The sequence below is a fragment of the Nyctibius grandis genome, chromosome 5 (genome assembly GCF_013368605.1).
Source record: "Nyctibius grandis isolate bNycGra1 chromosome 5, bNycGra1.pri, whole genome shotgun sequence".
Classification (NCBI taxonomy): domain Eukaryota; kingdom Metazoa; phylum Chordata; class Aves; order Nyctibiiformes; family Nyctibiidae; genus Nyctibius; species Nyctibius grandis.
The window spans coordinates 72,322,040-72,343,332 of NC_090662.1; the positions used below are offsets into that span (position 1 = coordinate 72,322,040).

General features: G+C 37.2%; 1 protein-coding gene across 1 annotated transcript in view; it reads left to right on the forward strand.

The window, feature by feature from the left end:
* Nucleotides 1–21,293, forward strand: part of ERC1 (ELKS/RAB6-interacting/CAST family member 1) — a 310,530-nt gene that overhangs the window by 196,572 nt on the left and 92,665 nt on the right. Inside the window, 1 exon segment of the mRNA XM_068401134.1 lies at nucleotides 5,983–6,143. Within this exon segment, the coding sequence (XP_068257235.1) occupies nucleotides 5,983–6,143 (161 nt within the window).

Here is a 21,293-nt window from a genome sequence, read left to right on the forward strand (position 1 = left end):
CTGGGCAAAAGTACAGATTTCTAGTACATTTTGTCTTGTAACGGTAATTTCTTGTTTATACAAGAAAGGTCTGTGTTCAGAAAGCAAATAATTTTAAATATACAAGTTAGCCTGCTGAGGTGGTTTTGAAAATAACATCTCTAGTGAGTGGTTTATACAATGCTCATGGAAAATTAATTGTTCATGTTGGTATTTGTGTCTTTATTCTCTAAAATGTCATAATTTTGTATTCAACCTTATGAATATCAGCATCTATCCTGTAGCCCACTGTGTCTCTTATATACATTGAAAGAAAAATAATTTCCTTTAATCAGAAACAAAAATGTTTCTGTTTTCAGGCATGTAATTAAATGCTAAACTAAGTTTCCTGTGTGTCACTGCGTCTAAAGTACTGTATCTCCAGTTTAGGAGCAGAGTTCTTAGTGTAATAGTCAAGTCCGTTTGTCATGCCCTTTGAAACTGTTAATTATGGACTTATGTGCAGTCTTTTGTGCTTGATGAAAAGGAAAAAAAAAGAAGGAGGAAGGAAAAAATAGCAAGACTAACAGATACCTTGGACCATCTGGATGACTGAAACTTTAGCTGAATCAGTGAAAAACCTAATGAAATTCAACAAGATCAAGTGCAAGGTCCTGCACCTGGTTTGAGGCAGTCCCCAATATCAATACAAACTGGGGGATGAATGCATTGAGAACAGCTCTGCAGAGAAGAACTTGGGGATACTGGTGGATGAAAAATTGGACATGAGCTGCCAATATGTGCTTGCAGTCCTGAAAGCCAGTCATATACTGGGATGCATCAAAAGAAGCATGACCAGCAGGTGGAGGGAGGTGATTCTCCCCCTCTACTCCACTCTCATGAGACCCCACCTGGAATACTTCATCCAGCTCTGGAGTCCACAGCACAAGACAGACATGAGGTCCAGAGAAGGGCCACAAAAACGATCAGAGGGCTGGAACACCTCTCCTTTGAAGAAAGGCTAAGAGAATTGGGGTTGTTCAGCTTGGAGAAGAGGCTCTGGGGAGACTTTATTGCGGCCTTCCAATGTATAAAGGGGGGCTTATAGGAAAGATGGAGAGAGACTTTTTACCAAGGCCTGTAGTGACAGGACAAGGGGCAACAGTTTTAAACTGGAAGAAGGTAGATTTAGGCTGCACATAAGGAAGACATTTTTTACGATGAGAGTGGTGAGACACTGGAACAGGTTACCCAGAGAAGTTGTGGATGCCTCGTCATTAGAATTGTTCAGAGTCAGGTTGGATGGGGCTTTGAGCAACCTGATCTAGTGAAAAGACATCCCTGCCCATGGCAGGGGAGTTGGACTAGATGATATTTAAAGGTGACTTCCAACCCAAACCATTCTATGATTCTATGAAAAACTGAGTAACAGAGAAATGCAGTTACTTCTGCAAAGATTGTTAATCTACAGGTAGGGAAAAGCCTCATCTAACATTAAAATTAACCATTTTTATGTGGTGTACCAGTGTTTTACTGTCCTTAATAAATATTATTTAAGCCAGTCATATACATTTGAACTATGGATGCATTCGTGTCCTGTCACTTGAGACTGGAAGATTTTCCTTTGCAGTGTCCGTGGAAGGCATTCTTCAGCTTTTTCCTCTTTCTGTATGTGCACATAGCATATAGAAGTGGATTGCATGGGTCACCATTTCAGAATAGATCCTCTGCCCTTGCAAGTGTTTTTTCAAGTGTGTTTTGCTCCGTTCTTTGCCATATTGATGACTTTGCCCATTGCCTCTTTATATTTGCACAGTACCACTGTAGTGAATTACATCATGATGCATTTGTTGCTTGGGTGATGGATCAAAATTGTTCTACTTCTCTGACAAGGTGTAAGCAGAAAATTAAGCTCCAGAGCTATCTTCCTGAGAGGGCTATGGAGGCTTTTTTCAATTTTCTCTGCAGTAGAAAAGTTCTCTTCAGGTGGTCCTTCATCACTGAGGAAGAAGTTCACAATGGAAAGAAAAAGGTAGCTGCCCCACTGCATTGTTTAAACACACTGGAGTGTTTGGGGATCCTGATGCTGCTTTAGTTAGCCTGTCTGTCTGGTTTGACCGTAGGTATTGGAGTGTTTGGGCTCTGATTTTTAAGAGGCAACCAATACCAACTGCATAAATTGATGTAGCCTTCTTCCTGGCGTGAAATATCTATTGTGTCTCAGAAATTTTCAGTAGCGCATTAGTTCTCTCATAACAGGTTGGAATTTGAGCTTGCCTATCCTGATCATCAGTAATCTTTCCAGGAGCTAGTTCAGAGGTTGGTGAGGTTCGCAGCGTCATTAATATTTTCATATCCACTCCTTTTCTCTATTTTTACTGTCTATTAACAAGACTTTTGGGGAACTTGACCAAGCTCTTTGGAAGTCCTTAGCTTCACGTAACCCAATACCCAGAAAAGCTTACCAGAAACACCACATACTTGGAGATAGTGTGCTATCCGTAGCTCTATGCAACAGCCTGTTTTCTGGTTACGACAGTTGCATCGGAGGAACCTAAAGGCAGAGTTTGTAGGAGCAGAGGAGGTTAAGATGGTAGATAGTCTCCTGAAAAGGACTTGATTTTTTTCTTGTATTACATGATTTCTTCTATTTCTTTACAGGCTGCCGTTGACATGGTAGATGAACTTCTCCTGTTTTACTGCCTTTTCTCTTCACCTTGCTTTCATGCTTTCTAGGGAGATGTAATACTATGTAAAAAATTTGCCCTGTGTTGATGTTTCCCTTTTCTGTTACTGATTCCCATACTGATCTAATTTACATGGTTATATAGCCCTCTTTCACATAGTTTGTTCAGTCTCTCAGGAGCTCTCTTCTCTAACGGAAACTTACTCAGCTGCATGGTCTTACTTAAAGATAAGCTGTCCCCTGGCCAGGTCCCTTAGGGCCTAAAAACAATGAAAAAAATAGTCTACATTTAAGTTCTCTGTAGATCCATCCTGCTCAGAATACATGAAAGCCTTTCGGGCCTGTCTACAGAGAACTGAATCACAGGTGAGTCATAGATAGTTAAACATATACTCTGCTTTACATACTATCATTTCAGCAGAGAGAAAAGAGGAGCAGGAGTACACTCTTTACACCTTCTGAAATGGAAACTTTCTAATTACCACTGACAGGGCACAAGCTTACCTACAGTTAAATGGAAAATGTCAACAGCATGTCTCTGAAAATGTCGCAGCGTGCCAAGAACCAGAGTTCTTGGCAAATATTTTTTCTTCATTATATAATTAGCTGCTCTCAGGGGAAAAAAAATCAAGTGTAGATTTGAAATTTTTTGTATAGGCTAAATTAGATGTGCTTTGCAAGCAGATTGCTTCCAGTGAATATTCCTGTATCATTTCTCACAGGGCTGCTTGCTAGGACATGTACAGAGAGGTCTGCACTAAGATTCATAAGCTGCCAAATAAAATGTTTTGTTTAGTAGAAGTTTAATTGAAATGCTCCCATGGAATATCTGTAACTTGATGAATCTGAACAATGAAGTCTTTATTGTGAATACAGTCATCACTATTTTGGTGAATTTTGTCTTTAGTAAATCGCATGACAAATGGTACTTGCTGGAGAGGATGGAAGGTAATGGCAGTTACATGAACTAAGTTGTTGGCACAGTTTAAAAGCCACTTGCATTCCAGCCATTCCTAATACATTATTAGGTCAATTTTCTGTTAACCTGCAAAAATACAGAATATAACCTTAGAATTAATAAAATTACCAAATGGAGCAATGAGAAAAAGATTAAGTACCTGCAATAACCACTGCTGCAGAGTACTCCGGCAGAGTTAGATCTTGACACCTAGCAGTAGGAGCCTTGGCCTAGATATCAGCCTCTAGCCTTGTTGTGTCTTCTTGACAGCACGGAGTTGTTATGCTACAGACCTGCATCAAGCAAACCAGCCCTTCAGTGTTAGTATCACAAATCTTGATGACTGGGAATGGAATGAAGGACATCAGAAATCTTTCAAACCTGATAATGGAAAAGATGTTGCTTCAAAGATTGGTTTATCTTGGCAACTGACAGATTGACACAAGCCGTTTTGATTGTTGCAGCTGGCTGGAGGCTTGTTTATTTGAGGGTTTTTTCTGTTATAAGCAGAGGGGTTTGTAGCTGGTGTGCCTTTTTTCTTCTGAATTTAAAGGAAAACATTTATGTAGGTAATTCTGATCCATCCAAAGGAAGTAGAAGCTCATACACTAGAAGCTGATACACTAGTACACCTTCACTTCCCCGGCATGTTGCTATTTTTCTCTTGCTAGGCATCAGTTTCCATCCTGGTAGTATTTTTAGTAATCATTATTTTTGCAGTTTTTCCTTGCATTCTTTTATGATATATTTCTCTATTTCATTTTATGGAGTTTTCTTTTTGTTTTGAAAATTGGCAGAGTTTCTGATCTTGTTTTGCACACTAAACACTACTAAGCAAAAGTTTGGTCATTATATGCATGCTAACCAGTTCGGACTGTGTGTCACTGAAATTCTCCTTTGGTCTGTTGATTACTGGATGAATTATTGGCTGTACATTTTGAATAGTTTTTGCGTATTTTAAATTTTTCTGAATTTGCTGGGCATAAGAAGAATGCTTGCTGTCAGCTGCTTTTGAGTGGAAGTAGATAGGCTTTCTGCAGTAAGCCCTGCACAATGCCTATGCTAGATTTTTATAAATCTGCTAATTCTGAATTGTAATATTTCTTGCTCCATCACTGATTGAGGATGAAAACCAGTCTTATTATCCATGTTTGTCCTGAGCCATTAGCTCTGCCTTTATGAGTACAGGATTTATTAAAGCAAGGGGTTGTATGTTCCATACCTTCCATCCTCCAGCACCTGTATAGACAGTGATGTGCTCAACTCTCTTTGTAAAAACATGTAAGTAGAAATTGAGCTTAATATAATTTCAGTGATTCGTTTCCAGGATGGAGCACAAGTTGATTGTTATGCAGGGATATAAATGCAATGCAGTGCTGTATTGTCATACTAAATTTATACAAATGTTTGATTATGTGCAACAGTAGCATCTGAGTTTCTTCCATTTGAAGTACATTATAAAATTGTTTATGAACACTTGGTTGTGACAGAAAGAGAAAATCTATATGGAAGAAGTCAGTGAAAGTAATGTGTACCATCGAGCATTGTTATAAAATTATTAAAAGAATATCCAGAGGTTTTTGTATGTTACCTGAAGCTATGCTTGAGCATTTATGGTGATCTTGCATGTTAATTAGTGATAAATTCTAGCTGAGACAGAACCCGCTCCAAGTGCTAAATAAAATATGACTGTCTTCATTTGTGTAATATCTGTGCTAGAATTTACAATCATGTTAATTCTGAACCTTTCCCCTTTGCCAAAGGTATGAGCATTGTTCTGCTGTACCTGTCTGCCATCAGCAACTCTTGAATGTCTTTTATGTTGCTAAATCACAAAGCGTGCCTATAAGCATTGTTCAGTGGATATTTTGAGGGAAGAAGCCTTACTTACATCTTCATGGGAACCCAGTCCTCTCCCTGTTTCGGAAACATTACCTTCGTTCATTAAGTGGACATGTAGTTTTTCTTTCAGCATCATTTACAGAGAAAGTTTTTTATACTTTTGGTATATATCCATGTATTGCATTTAATACCTAGCATTTTTGTGGGCTAATTTTCATATATATAGACCATCCTTTTATCCTTGTGGTACATTTTCTAAAATAGAAATACTGAAGAGTTGAAAATTTGTAATTTGGTATTGTAATGGTAATGTTCCAGAGAGCAGACTATGTTAATTCACAGATTGTAATGTTGCTTCAGTCAAGTGTAGACATCCTGTCCGCAGCGCTAGGTGATGCTTCCAGTCTACAGAAGTGTTATGCAGTGTACATGCACTGGGTAACCTTTGTGATCCAATTTAGTTATGACACATAGTAAGTTCCAGTTGATCACATTACACTATTTTTCTCTCTTCATGTCTTGCCCAAAAATGTTTTAGGTAGAAGAGCTGATGATGGCCATGGAGAAGGTTAAGCAGGAGCTGGAGTCAATGAAAGCAAAATTGTCCTCTACACAACAGTCTTTGGCTGAGAAGGAAACCCATTTGACCAACCTAAGAGCTGAAAGAAGGAAACATTTGGAGGAAGTCCTGGAGATGAAGTAAGTCTTTCCTTCCGTTATTTGTAGGCATGTTTTATTGATATCTCTGAATTCTCCTCTGATCCCTGGTGTTCTAAAAACAACCACTGTATGAATACGTCTCTATAGATAACAGCTATCTATGTAATCAGTCAAGCCTTCAGAAGTGACTTCTGACCAGGGATTACCTACATTACTTTCACACTTTCTTTAGAGCTCAAAAATGTTTCTTCCTTCTGATCATTTGCAGTAGACTACTATTGTTTGCACAATAGCATCTTCAAAGATACTGAACAATTATTTGGACTCAATTATTATGTGTGCCTTCTGAATGTGCCATCTTGCTTTGAGTAGCCTGTAATCTACTTTAAGGTAAGACACAAGTCAGTGTAGCAAAAGAACAAAAAGGAAAGAGGGAAGAGATAAACATAATATCATGTAGTTGCAATACTAAAATCAGACTGCAGATGTCTGGTCTGCTGAAGTGTTTTTCAAACTCATATGGATGATTCATTAGCACTGGAACAGATTTTCAAATTCTCTATCAGTCAGACTTCTCTTGTCATCTTTACATAAGGAGGCTTTGAGGAGGTGGGGAGAAGTGAGGAATTAGACTTCTGAGGCTTAAATACATCCTAATTTCTGACCGTGCATTATAGATAAATAGTTATCCTTAGTTTAGGGAGACATGAATCCATTTAGTGCAATGATGGATAGGGCTGCCAGCAGTTCATTAGAAACACTTTCAGTCGTTTAGCCAGCCCTGAAGAGAAGGAACATTTTTATTGGCAGGACCAGCAGCGGTTCCTCCACTGTGGTTTTATGAGCCATTATTTATTTATTTAACTTCTCTACGCTAGCCTCGTTTCTTTTCTTTTTTTTTAGTGAAAGGATAGAAAAACAGCTGTTACAAAATGGAAAGAGAGGTGGCTTAGATCTTGAAACTCTAACTTAGGAGTGCTGTATAAAGTGGGCCAAGCCTCCCCAGCTTCATATGCAGCTACAACAGTCCGATCTAGAGCTGGCATAAGGATGTTGGGAGACTGCAGTACTTAAAAGCCACACTTTTTATTTTTAATAAAAAATTTTATTGAGCTATAAATTTGACTGCTTTGAGAGTTGGTGTATTGGGGGATGGGAAGAATAGCTCTTAAGGTGATGTGGGAATCCAAAGCAACTGGAGATATATCCCATATCCAATCACTTGGCAGTACTTTCTTCTGCCAAACTGCTCTGCCAAACCTTCTCATTAAAATATACGCATAGTGTACAGTATATCCTGAAATGTGTTTGGAATTGTGTAGCTCTAGAGCCTTTAATATAACTACTCCATTCTTTTAAGTGATGACCTCTCTTAACTGAATAAGTTATTGTTGGAAAGCTGTTGTACTGAAATGAGTATCAGGAACCGCATAAACTGGTAGATCCATTGTACCTCAGAAGGAAGAAGAACACTGGAGAGAATGGTAATGCTGTCAACACATGGAGAGAAAGATGGAAAAAACATTACGTTTGTATAGTTAACTAGCTGAGCATGTTTTAGTCATAGCTGGTCTGTCTTAAAGCTCTATAGAGCTGCCAAAGGCATCCACACTTCCAAAACTCACCCTCACCATGAGGCTCTTGCAAACTGAGGACTCCCAGTCAATTAAATGTCTTATATTTATATACAGAAAGTCCAGTACATTCTTTGTTGCCCTACTTTCCCAGCCTACGCCTTTTATGAAAAGCACTCTTCCCATCTGTTTTCTAGTTTTGCAAAATTTTCTAGTGTTTTTTAAATGTTTCCTACTATTTCAACTCAAAAATAACAGTAATTGAAAGTGGTCAATTTTGTGAAGCAGTCAGCTGGGTTTGGTATCGTTAACAGAAAACAATAGCTGTTGTACAGTGTTCAAAGATACAGAAAAGCAATATTGTTTCCCAAGTTTTAGGGCATGTTTCACTGGGAGAAGTTTGAAGAGCTCAAAAGAAGCACTGATTAAATTTGAGATGTGATAGAGGTGTAATTTTAACATCCTGCTCCCTGCAGTCAGCTAATGGGGCAGGGGAGCATACAAGAAAAAACGGTTAGAAAATGCTGCTTTAGGAGATTCTAGAGATGGACTGAAAGAAAGTGTTAAAGCAACAAGAGGTCTCCAGAAAGTTACCTCTGGGTTTTAATAGGAAGTTGTTAGATATTATGTTAATGAAAATACATATTTAAAAAACTGTTTCTTAGAGTAGAACTTGTGTTTACTACTGACTCTGTAACCCTGAGAAGATCGTTTCACACTCTTTAGGGAATACTGTGGCACTAGAATAGAACAAGTGTGAATTATTCCAAGGAAGAAATTTCGCTCCTTAAAGAAATACTATGTATTTTGAAGCCCTCTTCCTTTAAGTCTAATATTTTCATTTTCTTTAAAAAAAACTTTGTTGTAAAAAATTATGAGAGGGGTAGGTAATGGTCTCTCTATTTATATCACCAAACATGATCTACTGTAAAAAAAATACTAGTGAACTGCTAGGATTTTTGTTTTGTTATGTTTTCTTTAAGAAGTTCTAATGTTTCCATCATTCACAGCAAATCTTTTAAATTAGGCAGGAATAAAGTGCTGTCTACAGAGAAATCTCTGTTCTTTGTCCCATAAAAACCTGCTTAGGCTGAGCTGAGTTATAAACTGTTGAAAATCACCAGTTTTCCTTTCCCTTTTTTTTTCCTGGTGTTGTCAGCAAATTTTGGCAGTGTGTGAAAATAACCGAGCACAAATAGTCTAATCTGGGGCCGAGTTCATGCCATTGCCAAAACTGTAGTAGTGGACACTGCACTTACAGGGAAGGGGAACAGACACTGTGTCTGCATTTAGAGAAGAGATTTTTTACTTTTTTGTCTAGGCAGGCCTTTTGTTATGGTCAGAAGGACCAGAAGATTCTTCCTAGTCATCTGCTTCAGGGTTGTTAAGTCCCAGTTGGAGCATTTCTCAATCTGTTCTTTCAGACCTGGAAAACTGTCCAACAGCCCTTTCCTGAGTTATGCCTTCTCTTGCTAATTGCAATTGCTGCTAGTCCTATAATTCAGGGGATGCAGACTTACATAATGTAGTTGGCGCTTCAGAGTTGAATCCTTCATCCTGCTGGCACATAACAGAAAGATTATTACTTGTCCAAGAATAATTTACTATCCTCTTTTTCCTTCAAAAATAATCAAGGATATTACAGACTAATTAATTGTTATAATAGAACAAAATATATGTTTCAAAATCGAGCTGTCAAAAAAAGTATTTTGATTTCTTATGTGACTTTACATGAGTAGTCTTTTGAACATTTATCACAGTAGTCTCTAATTACATGAATATATCCCACGGATAGTGTTTCATTTGATACAGAGTGTAGGCAGTGATCAGAAACGAACCAGGCCTGTGTAGCTTTAATGAAGCTGTTTATTTTATTCCTTCTTTATTTCATCTCAGAGTTGGAAGGCCTGCTGAGAGCTACATGAGGGCTACTACTAAAAATAAGATGCCAACCTAGGCAGTGCTATGCAGGAGAACTGTCAATCCTTCTCTCTGCTATGGTTTTCCTGCATGATATGTAAGTCACTTAAAAATATTTGGTAGATGGTTGATAAGTCCATGTGTTCGTTTTCTGGCTATCAATCAGATACGAAAAATACAAACACGTGCACATGAACACTGACAATGGAAAATGAAGTCAGTGGAAGCTGAAGTTGTTTATCTTCTGAAAAGTTCATCCTCTCAGCAATAAAGCAGTTTTTTGTGGAGGTATGAGTATGAGGTTGAAACTGAAAGTAGTCCAACAGAAACTGATTAATTGGCACAGTTTATTTGCCAGAAAAGTAACTTCAGTTGATCCAAAATGAGGCGTGAAGTAATTTCAAACACAGCAAACACTTTAACCAAACAAAAATATTTCAGGTTATGCACACCTATGGTGAACAGAACCAGCAAAAAAAAAAGTATCAATGTCCATCCAATGATAACTTCTCGGCTCATCAGAAATTGTCATCTTGGAAATTAAAGAAATTTTTTTTTGTCATTAGAAAAATTATGGTTTATGCCTATGGTTTAACAACACTTCTCCAGAAGAGAAGTGATTCCTAGTTGCAGAAGTATGTGTATGTTCTATAAACAGTTGTCTCTGTAGTTTGAAGTCACTTCTCATTTGTCATCAGTGCTACAAAGCAGTAATATATTAACCTTGCATCTGCAAGATACGGCTTTCTAGGCCCTACGCAAGCTCTCCATCATATTGAACTGGACTATAAAGTCTATGGGCCACCTGGTGTATCAGGCCACCATATGATTACAGCAATGGTACCAAAGTGCCTCCTGTAATTACTTTGTGTGAAATTCAATAAGGTAAAATCCCACAGGGGGCACTCCGTGTCCGTGGGATTTACTGGCTGGGGCACAGCTGAATGAGTGCATCTGCGTCAGTCCCTTTTTTTCTTCTGTAAGCTTAGATTTTTTTCTTTAAAATGTTGTTTTCAGGGCACACAGTGAAAAAGAACACAATAATATCCTGTTACCATTGTTTTGTCCTTTTTAATTTTCAACCATAAAATATATAATTATATGTGCTTGTTTTAATTATATATGGTCACCCAGTTAGATTTTGACATTTAAATTGTAAAAAGTTCAGTTGCAGTAGTCTGAAATGTGAAAAATTATCCATTTCTAATTACTGGACAATACAGACATTACGTTTAAATAATTGGAAATAAAGTGATGTTGGAACTGATGTTAATCTCCAAGTGAATCACACAGAATCCAGTAGGAAAGCTGAAATACAGTGTGATGATATATTGTGTGTCTTTTAAAGCTGAAGTTTATTGAAAGGCCAGAAAAAAATTATTTTTTTTTTAACTCCACAGTTCTCACTGTAATGAAGCATTAGGCTTTTCATAAATGTAATTGTAGATCTTGGTTACCTTCAAATTTGGTGGCTTCTGCTATTGTATTTTAATTCAGGTGAAAGCTTGAGAGAAAACGTAATCTCTTTTGCACTTTTTCTCTCTTGGCAATTAAGGAATGAAGCCTGTTATCCTTTCTGTCCTCCTGCATTGTCAATGAGCCTTCAAGCGCTCTGAGATGTTCAGTGTCATAGCAGCATTAGAGACAGCGTGCCACTTCGTTTTCGGTGCAACTGATACTAGAATGACCTGAATTATGGAAATAAGCAGAAAAGCTTAACGTATTTATGGGCAGCAGTACAAAACTGGTCAGTCAAATGATTCACGTAGGTGAGAGTGCCATTAAACTCAAATCTCAAAGTTTCACAGAAAGATAACTGCAAGGCAAAGAAGTAAACCTTTAGCAAAGCCTACGTAAATAAGGTGCCCCATATGAGCATGCACAGAATTAGATTGTTGTGGTTTACTCTGTTTCTTTAAGTATTGGGAAATTATGTTTGTCTTTTGTGACTGATTTGTTTTTACTCTTCACCTTCCTTGAAAATCTTTTCTTCTATGGCTTTTTCAGATACTAAAATCTCAGCACGATATGTCACAGTCCTGTTCTGTCTCATGATAAAACCCCCGTATCTCATTTTATCTTGAATTCTGTAGTCCCTGAGAACAGTCTTTCAGAGAGAAAGTACTGTACTATCTTAATGAGCCATGACAGGCCTGGAAGCAAGACCAACTGCTGAAAAGTACACCAGGTGGTGTTAAAGGGGTTTGTTCCACTCGGTAATTTCTAAGACTATTAATGTTGTAGGGAGGAGCTGGGAAAAGGAGGTCCAGTCATTAACTTCCTAAGAATTTATCTGTACTCTGCTCTTGTTTCTATGCCTTGCCATGGGAGATATTTTTTTTTGTCTGGATATGTTTTCCGGGGACTGGGTTTAGTGTAAGTGATCCCTTTGGTAGTTCTTGGAACATAGTTTCTAGATGGTGCAAGGAAATTAGACTTCTTTCAAGTAAGAATGTGAAAAACATAGCATATAGCCTCAGTGTTAAGAATGCACAGGTTTTGTTATGTTTTTCTCTTCTATTAATAGATTACAGCATTCTTAGAGAAATTGCGATGAAAGATCTCATCAGTAGAGAACTTGGCATACATACAGAGAGTACTAAAATGTATAATTTATTTAGGCTTACACAATCATAGCACTAGTGAATGAATACCCTTTGTGTCTTTTCTCAGTTTGCTAGTTCATTATTGAAAACACACTTAGAGAGCAGGTGCAGCACAAGATAATTTCTTGGCAGTCATTAGTGCCCCATGTTCTTTACTGCCCAAAGGACGTTGCTTTGTGAAAAGTTTGTCTTTACCGTTAACTGCATATTGTACATGTCATCTTATCTAAAAAAATAAGAAGAATGATGCTTTTTCTCTATAAATAATTACTCAGCTAACCCAATGTTAAACTGGAAGAGGAAAGGAGAGATGGTTTAATTTTGACTAACGTGTAAAACATATTGCTTAAGATAGCTCTAAGGGCACCAATATACTGCCTTCTGCTAGCTGATTCAGCATGCCTTTGCCAGTACAAAACACTGTTCTTCTACTATATTCTAATGTATGCTTTGTGTAATTAAATACATTCAGAAGTTCTGTCAAAAGTAAAGGTTTATCTGTTCAAGAGAATCTGTGTAATTTTCCGTTGGGTGTATGAATCCTCCACTCCAATTATTCCTAGAATGACACTGACAAAAATAGATTTCCAGGTCTTCAGCATGCCTTTTTTATTGTTTCTATATACTTATATACACAACAAACATAAATACCACTGTGATTTTTGTTTTAAAATATGCAGCAGTGTTTTGGCTCAGGATTGGTAGCAATAGTACATTTCCTGTGCTAGCTGTTTCAGCTGCATCAGTGATTCCTGTCGCCCTCGCTAATCCAGCTATAAGGTTTTGGGACTTCCAGGGGTGTTACTGAGCTAAACAAAGTCAGGGACTTTTTACTTTCTGTTAAAGTCAAAAGAACCGTGAGTTCCGTAGGGTGCTTTTTCCTCTTTTAGAAATGTGCACTGTAAATAGTGATGCATATAAATCAACTCTGTGAGCACTACATATTTCATTAAATACAGTCAAGTTGTGGGTTAGTAGAAGTTCCAAGTGAAAATATTATGGTATTTCATTGCATATATTGTAGATTTAATGTAGTGTGAACAATAGTAGCTTTGAGCCATTGTAAATCCCATCCGGACATCGTCAACATAGTTAAAAATACAAGGAGGGAAACCTCAAAGGTTAGATGTGCTCATATGGCCACTGTGCATGTGCAAGTCATGCTTTTTATTGTTTTTAAAATAACAGTGTAGCTTTGCGGGGTGTAAATAAGGCAAAATCTAACTTCGCACTATTTTCTAGAGTTGAACAGAAATTCATTTTTTGAAAGTCAGGTGAATTTGCTTTAATTACAGAAATAACCTCTGAAACAAGTAATTGCTTCCCTACAATCCTGGAGGACAAGTGGGAGTTGTGTAAGAAAAATTGGAGAAATGTGTCAAGTTGTTGGCAGTCCCTACAGTCTTTGTCTTTATACTGTATGGGAATATTCAGTATATCTTTTTGTTTTCCTGCCTTCCCAAACAATACTTTTGAGTTCTTTTAGGCAAAATAAAAACCACCATCTGCAAGTCTATGGAATTTCTGAGAAAACTGCATAGTGAGAGGATTTGGAGTTGTTGGTTTGTCTGGTGGTATCTTGTGTGCAGCACAAGTGACTACATGTAACAGGAGTTAAAAACATGAAAATGGACCAGAACTGTTCATTTAGAAATCCTAAGAGATGGCACTAAGCACTGTAAAAGTGTCTGTCTCTAAGGTATAATGTTGTCATTGCTATTGAGTCACTTCTTCCCAGTCCAGTATCTAGTGTTACATTTTATGCAGATTACGGGACAAAGAGAACTATCTTTCCTGGTACTAGGAACTAGTATGTATGGGATTGTGGGGAAGACTGAAAAATTATTTGAAACAATGTCATATTTGGTGCTCCCTAAACCCCCTTTTATAGCCCTTCCTCAAGCACTAAATAAATATGGCTATAGCTTTCTGTAAACCTATAGTTCTTTTTCAGTCTGCTTAGCATTTTACAGCCTTAAAATTGATATCAAAAAAACATTAAAAACTCAAGGATCCACACTAGTTTATTTCCAGTGTATAATCTAGGAATCAAGCTTTGCATATGAGGTTAAACAATATGATGTAACTGGTATTTGCTATACAATCTAAGAATCAACTAGTTTGATCATTTAGTCTAATTAATTTCATTAATAAAGATTTAAGGCCAGTGATAGTTTTGAAAAGGTGACTACTGCAAGCAGCTTTGAGCAGCCAAGGATTTCATCAGCCTACCTTCAGTTACTAGAAAGTTATTGGAGTAAATGATCAAAAATATTATTAGTAAATGCTTAGAAAATCGTAAAGTGTTAAGTAACACATAACCTTAATTTGTTGAGACTAAATCATGACAAATCAACCAGGTGTCAGGTCAAGTCATAGTTTCGGTAGTACAGTAGATGTCGTATGTTTTGATCTCAGGAGGATTTCTGTCATTTCTCACAGAACTGTCTCATCAACAAAGTAGGGATTATATTCCTGATTAACCTACTATAAAGTGAATAAGCAGGTAGCTGGAAAAGAATAACCAGTAGTTCATTGTTGTCCTGGTTGCGTGGGATAAAATTTATAGAATCACTTTTCTGTTGCATTTTGTTTCAGTTTGTGGCCAGCCATGGTGATCAAGGCCATTAGCAGTTAAATCCAGGGCAGCTGACCCAGGCTGGCCCACAGGTGTGTTCTGTAACATTAACGTCAGGTTCACTATAAATGGGAAAGCTGCTGGGGATAGGGGGGAAGTTCTTTACTCTGCTCTCCTATCCCTATTTCTTCTTCTCATCTTTTTCTCAACAGTTACTATCCCTGGAGCAACTTACCAACACTCTGTGGGCTAAGTATAATTTTGTGTGTTTTGTATTAGCATTGATATTGGTTTCCTTATTTTATTAAATCTGTTTAAATTTTAACCAATGAGTCTCCTTCCTTTTTCCAATTCCCTTTCTCAGTCAGGGAGGGGACATTGGGCGATAGAACAACTGGTTATTGTTTAGCCCTGGGTGTGGGCTAAAAGGAGACAACTGTGAAAATGGAAACCTATATTACATGGTTTCCTTAGAGGTCTCTCCCAAGTCTGCTGCTGTTCAAGATGTCCATTAATGAAGTGGCTGACAAGCTAAAGGGTATGTTTAGCCAAAATGCCACAGTGGATGTTCAGGCATTTTGGAGAACAAGATGGGAATTCAAAATGATCTCAATGAAGTGACAAGGGATTCTAGAGAGGCTGTAGAATACTGTTCCTGGATGTTTTTACAGACAAATTACACCAACATACCACAAATAGCTTAACTATAGTTGAACATGCTTTGGGGGTAGTTCAGATGAAATTGAGGATAGAGGGGATGTTATCTTGCAGTTTTTGTGATTCTTCAGCACAGATCGTACACTTCCCTTAATGAATGTCTGTGAGAACCAAAAATGTATCTTCTAGAAATATATATATTATATGCATGAGCTTGTTCTATGTGTTATGTGAGCTCGGTTCTCTCTGTTAATACTGACTTTGGCTTGCAGATTCAGTTTCTAAGGAGAAATTTTGCTCTTGGAGGTAATCCATTTTCAGTATTCTTCATGCAAAGGAAACCTGTTTTTTTAATAGAAAGAAATAAACATCATTCAATTTGTTGGTTCAAAGTACCTGCAAAATTATTGCTGCTTTTCAAGCCCTCAATAGGCAGGAAATCTGGAAGGGTGAGGTCTGGTTAGGTTATAAAGAATGCCAAGGATATCTGCTGATATTTAGAGAAAGCCTTTATGACCTCAGCTAGCCACATTTTCTTCAAAAATATTAATAATGCAACTATTAATAATGGTACTTTGTGGTTTAGTTCTTTTCATTGAAGGATCTTAAATGTCAAAGTCTTCCTTTTTGTAAAAATGGAGAAACACTGTCCTTGTTCCTCAAAGGAGTAAACTGAAAACAAAAGCATGAAGTGATTCGTTCACCCATGGCCACTGAACTTCAGGGATGTCAGGAATTAAAATCTGACGAAACTAGGTTTATAGGTTTTTAAATATCTTAATGTTAGAGACACAAATGTTTCACATGAGACACAAACATAGGAAATGTGCATATAAGATACATACTACTTCATTTATTTCTCTCTTCTAGCATGTTCTCATACAGATCCTTTCTACATCCTCATTTTTTCTTTATTATATGTCTATACCTAAAATTGAGTATGCTTATCTTACCCCTTTAGTGCTGTAATTAGAGAGAAGCAATCTTTTCTCTTTTGCTAAGCTGATCTTTGGATTTGTCTTGCTTGCTAGATTCCCATTGTTCGTGAGGGCTTTGGTTTGGAGTTTGAAAAACTAGATTAATTAAGCCAGGAGATATTAATTTAAAACAAAAACAAATACATTTTTGCCTTGCCTTGAAAAATATGAAGCTGGCTTTGGACTACACTTTCATAGGTTTTGTGACAAATGAGGCATGAAACAAACTGGCAAACCCACAATGTCTAAACTACAGTGGTACAGTGTGCTCTCTAATTTCCAGCCCTAAAGATCTCAGCAAAGGTCACAAATTAAACAAAGTCGGAATTAATCAATGCTACAATCAAAATACAATTAATAAGGCTTTGGATTACTACAAAGAAGCAGTTGTGAAAGAGGCACTGGAGCAAGTTCTTTTATGCAGTGAGGGAAAATCAACAGCAAGGTTTTGAACAGGAAAATGAAACCCTGCAGGTGAAGCTGTCTTTGGAGCCAAAAGAAACCTGCCCTTATGCAGAAATGCAAGTAAACTGTTGGAGAATGGAAGAGGTGTTTGATGCTGAACTGCAGAGTGTGTCAACATTGCATTTAGCCCAGACAGAAGCAGCCTATGGACTAGAGTCATGCACTGTAGTCACAGCCCCTTTAAGCGACCTCTCACCAAGGCTTCACTCCAGTTGTCTCAAGTGCTGTAGCTTTCACCTCCTTTACAACATGGAGTATGGGAGAACATTTCTTCTGTGTGGGAAGTTGAGAAGTACAGTCAAGGATGCCTAGAGGCACCGTAGCTGACAACACCTTCCTTTATACATTTTGTGCTCTCATTTTGGGAAGACAAAAAGCTCCAGATGACTTTGTGATGTGTATGGATACATCTCCATTGTCTCAAATACATTATTTATGCAAATGCTGAATTTCTTGTTCCATTTTATGGACAAATATGCCCTCAATGCAACTTAAATACAACTAAGTGTAAAAAAATTCTTCTGTTGTTACCTGTTTCTGAAACAGAACTTGTAGACATTTAATGAAAATAGTTTTAGAGGGACAGAAAATACACTGGGCAACTATCTGGTTTTCATCTCATTGATACGAATAACATAAAAGCTTTATTCCCAGATATGGGAGATGCATTATGTTTTAATAGATCTGTGTTCTGGTTTCATTTTCTGTTTTACTAAGTGATAAAATAGCAATGTGAAATTAATATGTAAATAGTGTAGTAAATTACACTTTATTCACACCAGTGAGTCCTAACAATGAAATACATGCTTTTTACTGGACACCTACCTTAGCCCAATTGCTGTTACACTTTTTCCTGGTGCAGAAGCTCATGTATGTGCAATGTGCATGCATTACTTGTGTTTGGTTTAACCTGCCTAGAGTATGAGTCATTTTTATTTTATAAATAAGTATAGTTAATTTTTTGTAGATTCTGATAAGCTCTGTAAGTTTCTTAGCAGATGAGTGATTTAATGATATTTTAATGTATTTGCAAGGTAGGAATACTGTCAGGTTAAAATATGATGCATGGAATAAAACCTTCAACTCTTCTTTCAGAGTTGCTCTACCCCCTGTTCCCACTGCCAAGTCATTTTTGGAGCAGTTGTACGTATATCAGCAGACCATTATCAGGAAACGCCTGCTTGAAAAAGCGGAAAATTTGATTCCTTGTGACCAACAATCACAGATTTTCATTTAAACTTTCATCCCCATTCTGTATACTGCTATGGCTGGTCTGGAACATGCATTGTGAAGGACAAAATCGACCTTTTTCAGTTGCTCTATTCCCAAGGAAATCCTACAAGTCTTAGAAAGTCTTTTAAAAATATTAACTGAAGGAAAACACACAAAAAAAAAATCACATTCCTCTTTGCAATTGATGCACTGTGCTTGCACATTTTTCTAGTTTGTCTTAACTATGTGTTTTGATTTGAGGCAAGAGTTAGGATAGTCTAGTGGAAGTATTTCATTGCTCTTCCAGCTGAACTTGGTGGCAGTGTGCTGGGACTTGGAAATACACACCTACACCTATAATGGACAAGAGAAGTTTGCTGATCAAAATGGGATACAATAATTTGTCTCCACATGACCTTAAAATACTTCTAGGAATAGACATTTTTTTTAATTATGCAGCCTTCTATAATTTCAATTTATGCTGTGGTATTCAGTTCTCATGATACTTCTCAGTATATAGCACTTTCCATCTGTGAATGTTAAAGCAATTACAAATGCCATGTTAATTCTCAAAATACTCCTCTGAAAAAAAAAGTATTTATCTTACTTACAGATAAGGAAAACTCAGCACAGAAAAATGTAAATGGCATGAAAAAATGGTGTGGGTTGCTGTAGCAGAGTGACCTCCAGAACACGCTCAAGTCGTTTAACTGTATCTTGCACTCCAATGTAAGATTTCATTTGCTAGGAAATGATTTTTTTTATTTTTTTTTTGTTATGGATACAGTTTATATTCCATTGCAAATGAATAAAGGACAGTTATTAAAGTATTGTTTAAAGGGCAATATTAAAATCAGTTTTCTTGTTCATGATAGAAAATTATTTTGACTAGGACAGAGACAAAGAGATACACAGCTAGGTTCTTTTCCCATCTTCTCTGTTCCTCAAGTCTTCACTTTCTCTTCTTTGGTTGGTTGGCCTTCAGAACCTTGTTCTCTGCCTGCCAGTGACCATCTCTGATTTACGTTTGACTCTAAGAAACGTTTTTCAAGACTTCCACCATTCTACACACAAGATATACATTGGATAAGAAAGGACCTCATTTCTAGCTCTGAGACGTCTATGGAGCACTTAACTGTTGGTTCCAGGTAGAACAGCGCCGTGTAGTCTGAACCTAGGAGCCTTGCCATTTCAGGTGCACTAGATTATCCCACTGGACCTCCAAGTACCTGTTCAGAAAGGCATGGATCTTTCTATATATTCTGTGTCGCATTGCTAGCCTCTTGTATCCTAGGACAGCTAATGTGGCATTAGATACCATTATTTGGGCAATGGAATCCCAGAGCAGGCACCAAGAACAACCGAATCATCACAATTCCAATCAGCATCGATTAGAAATACAAGACTGCAGTCTGGTCAGACAGCTTCTCAGCACTGGCAGAGGTCATCTTGAAGTGATGCCGAATGTATTATCCCCAAATTTGTCATCGTAAACATATTCTATGCTGCAAGACCTCATAGTTTCAATTGAACTTTATGATCTCTTTTGGCCCCTCTGAAGAGTAATGTTCTCAGTCAAGGTCCTTTGCTTCTTATTCAGGAACACAGTGCTTCCCGAGCTCATTGGGATTAGGAGTCATTGTTCTTATGACATTTCAGATCACATAGTTTCCTAAAAGCTTTGGAATGATTACTTCCAAAACACTTACAGTCAAACCACTTCCACACCATAGGTTAGTTGTAATCACTGAGGCTGAAAGGGTCTTTTAATGGAGGAGTTTCTTTTTCATATTGTGGAAGAATAATTTATTCCTAAAGCATTGGTAGTAGCTGACTCTTAACTCTCACCTTCTACTTTGGGGATGCTACAGTATATTTAATAGCTCGTTTCATGACTAAACTACATTACCTTTTTTAAAAAAAATTATTCTTATGTAATTTAAGTACATTATTATTTAACAAAGAACAGTAGATTCTCAATGTCATTGTAACATTTTTTCTGGTTTTGCTAAATAATTTTGCTGTCCTTGATTGTCTTTTCAGTGAAAATTCACAGAATTATAACAGGCACATGCACAAATATTTTCCCACTCTATTTCACAGTTACAATAAACTCATCTATGTTTTTTGACTGTTACTGTAGTCATACTTCACAAAAAGCTAGCTTTGAATGAGTTTCTCTATAGTTACTAAGCTTTGTAGTTGTCTTAAAGATATTTGGGAATGCGTTCTGGTTTCATTGGCCAGTCGCCGAAACAGTCTTTCTCCTGCTCACACAATGCTGGCTGTTCCATTATTCCAGAACCACCTTCTAATCCTGCAAATTTTGGTCACGGTTAGCTAAGGAGAAAAATTATTGACTTTAACAAATGATATGTGGAAAGCCAGTTTTGTGAATGAAGATGTGCACTAAATGCATTATGTTAGTGAGTAAATGAGCTGTTATGTTATATATTCCTCATTCGTAACTTTTAAAGTTGTCAATTATGAAAGTAAATGTAAAAAACTTACAGAGATTTAGCTTAAAATTTGAGTGCATGGCTTATAATTAAAAAATCAAAATGCTAAGAAAAGGGCATAGTTCACTTATCAAAGATGCAGGGACAGGATGGTCTTTATACTGTTTAATCAAGAATATTTGTAGAAGTGGTGATTTTTCTTTTTTTTAAAGCTTCGTTTTCCATATCATGCTTATCAACCTCTCCTGGGTTCAGGAAACTGGTTTCAGTTAGGCCAGGAGGTATTGTTTACATGATACGGGGCAAGATGCTAACTGGCTCTTCCATTTCTCTTCTTTATTGTCTCACTCCTTGCAAGAGGAACTCATATACATGTAGAAAAGATATAAAAGAGAGAAGCTGCGATCACACAAATAAGACTGCTGAGGTTAAAAAGCAGCCTGATTGAGAGAAGGATGATGAAGCTATGTTGATGCTCCTAATAATTCATGCCATGTGCTGATCTGTATTCAGAGCCACCACTTTGGAATTTTTCCCAGGCTTAGACTTTGGTTTTAGAAATACATTGTCATTTTGTTGCTACTCTTTGGATTTGTTCCTGTTTGTCTTTTCTTTTTCATAAATAAGATGATGCTCCAGAATGGCAAGACTGAAATATAGTCGTTCTAAATGGCATTCATAAATTTTTCTAGGTGTGCAATTTTACCTTAGCCAAGTCACTTTATAAAGTTTCTGAGCTCT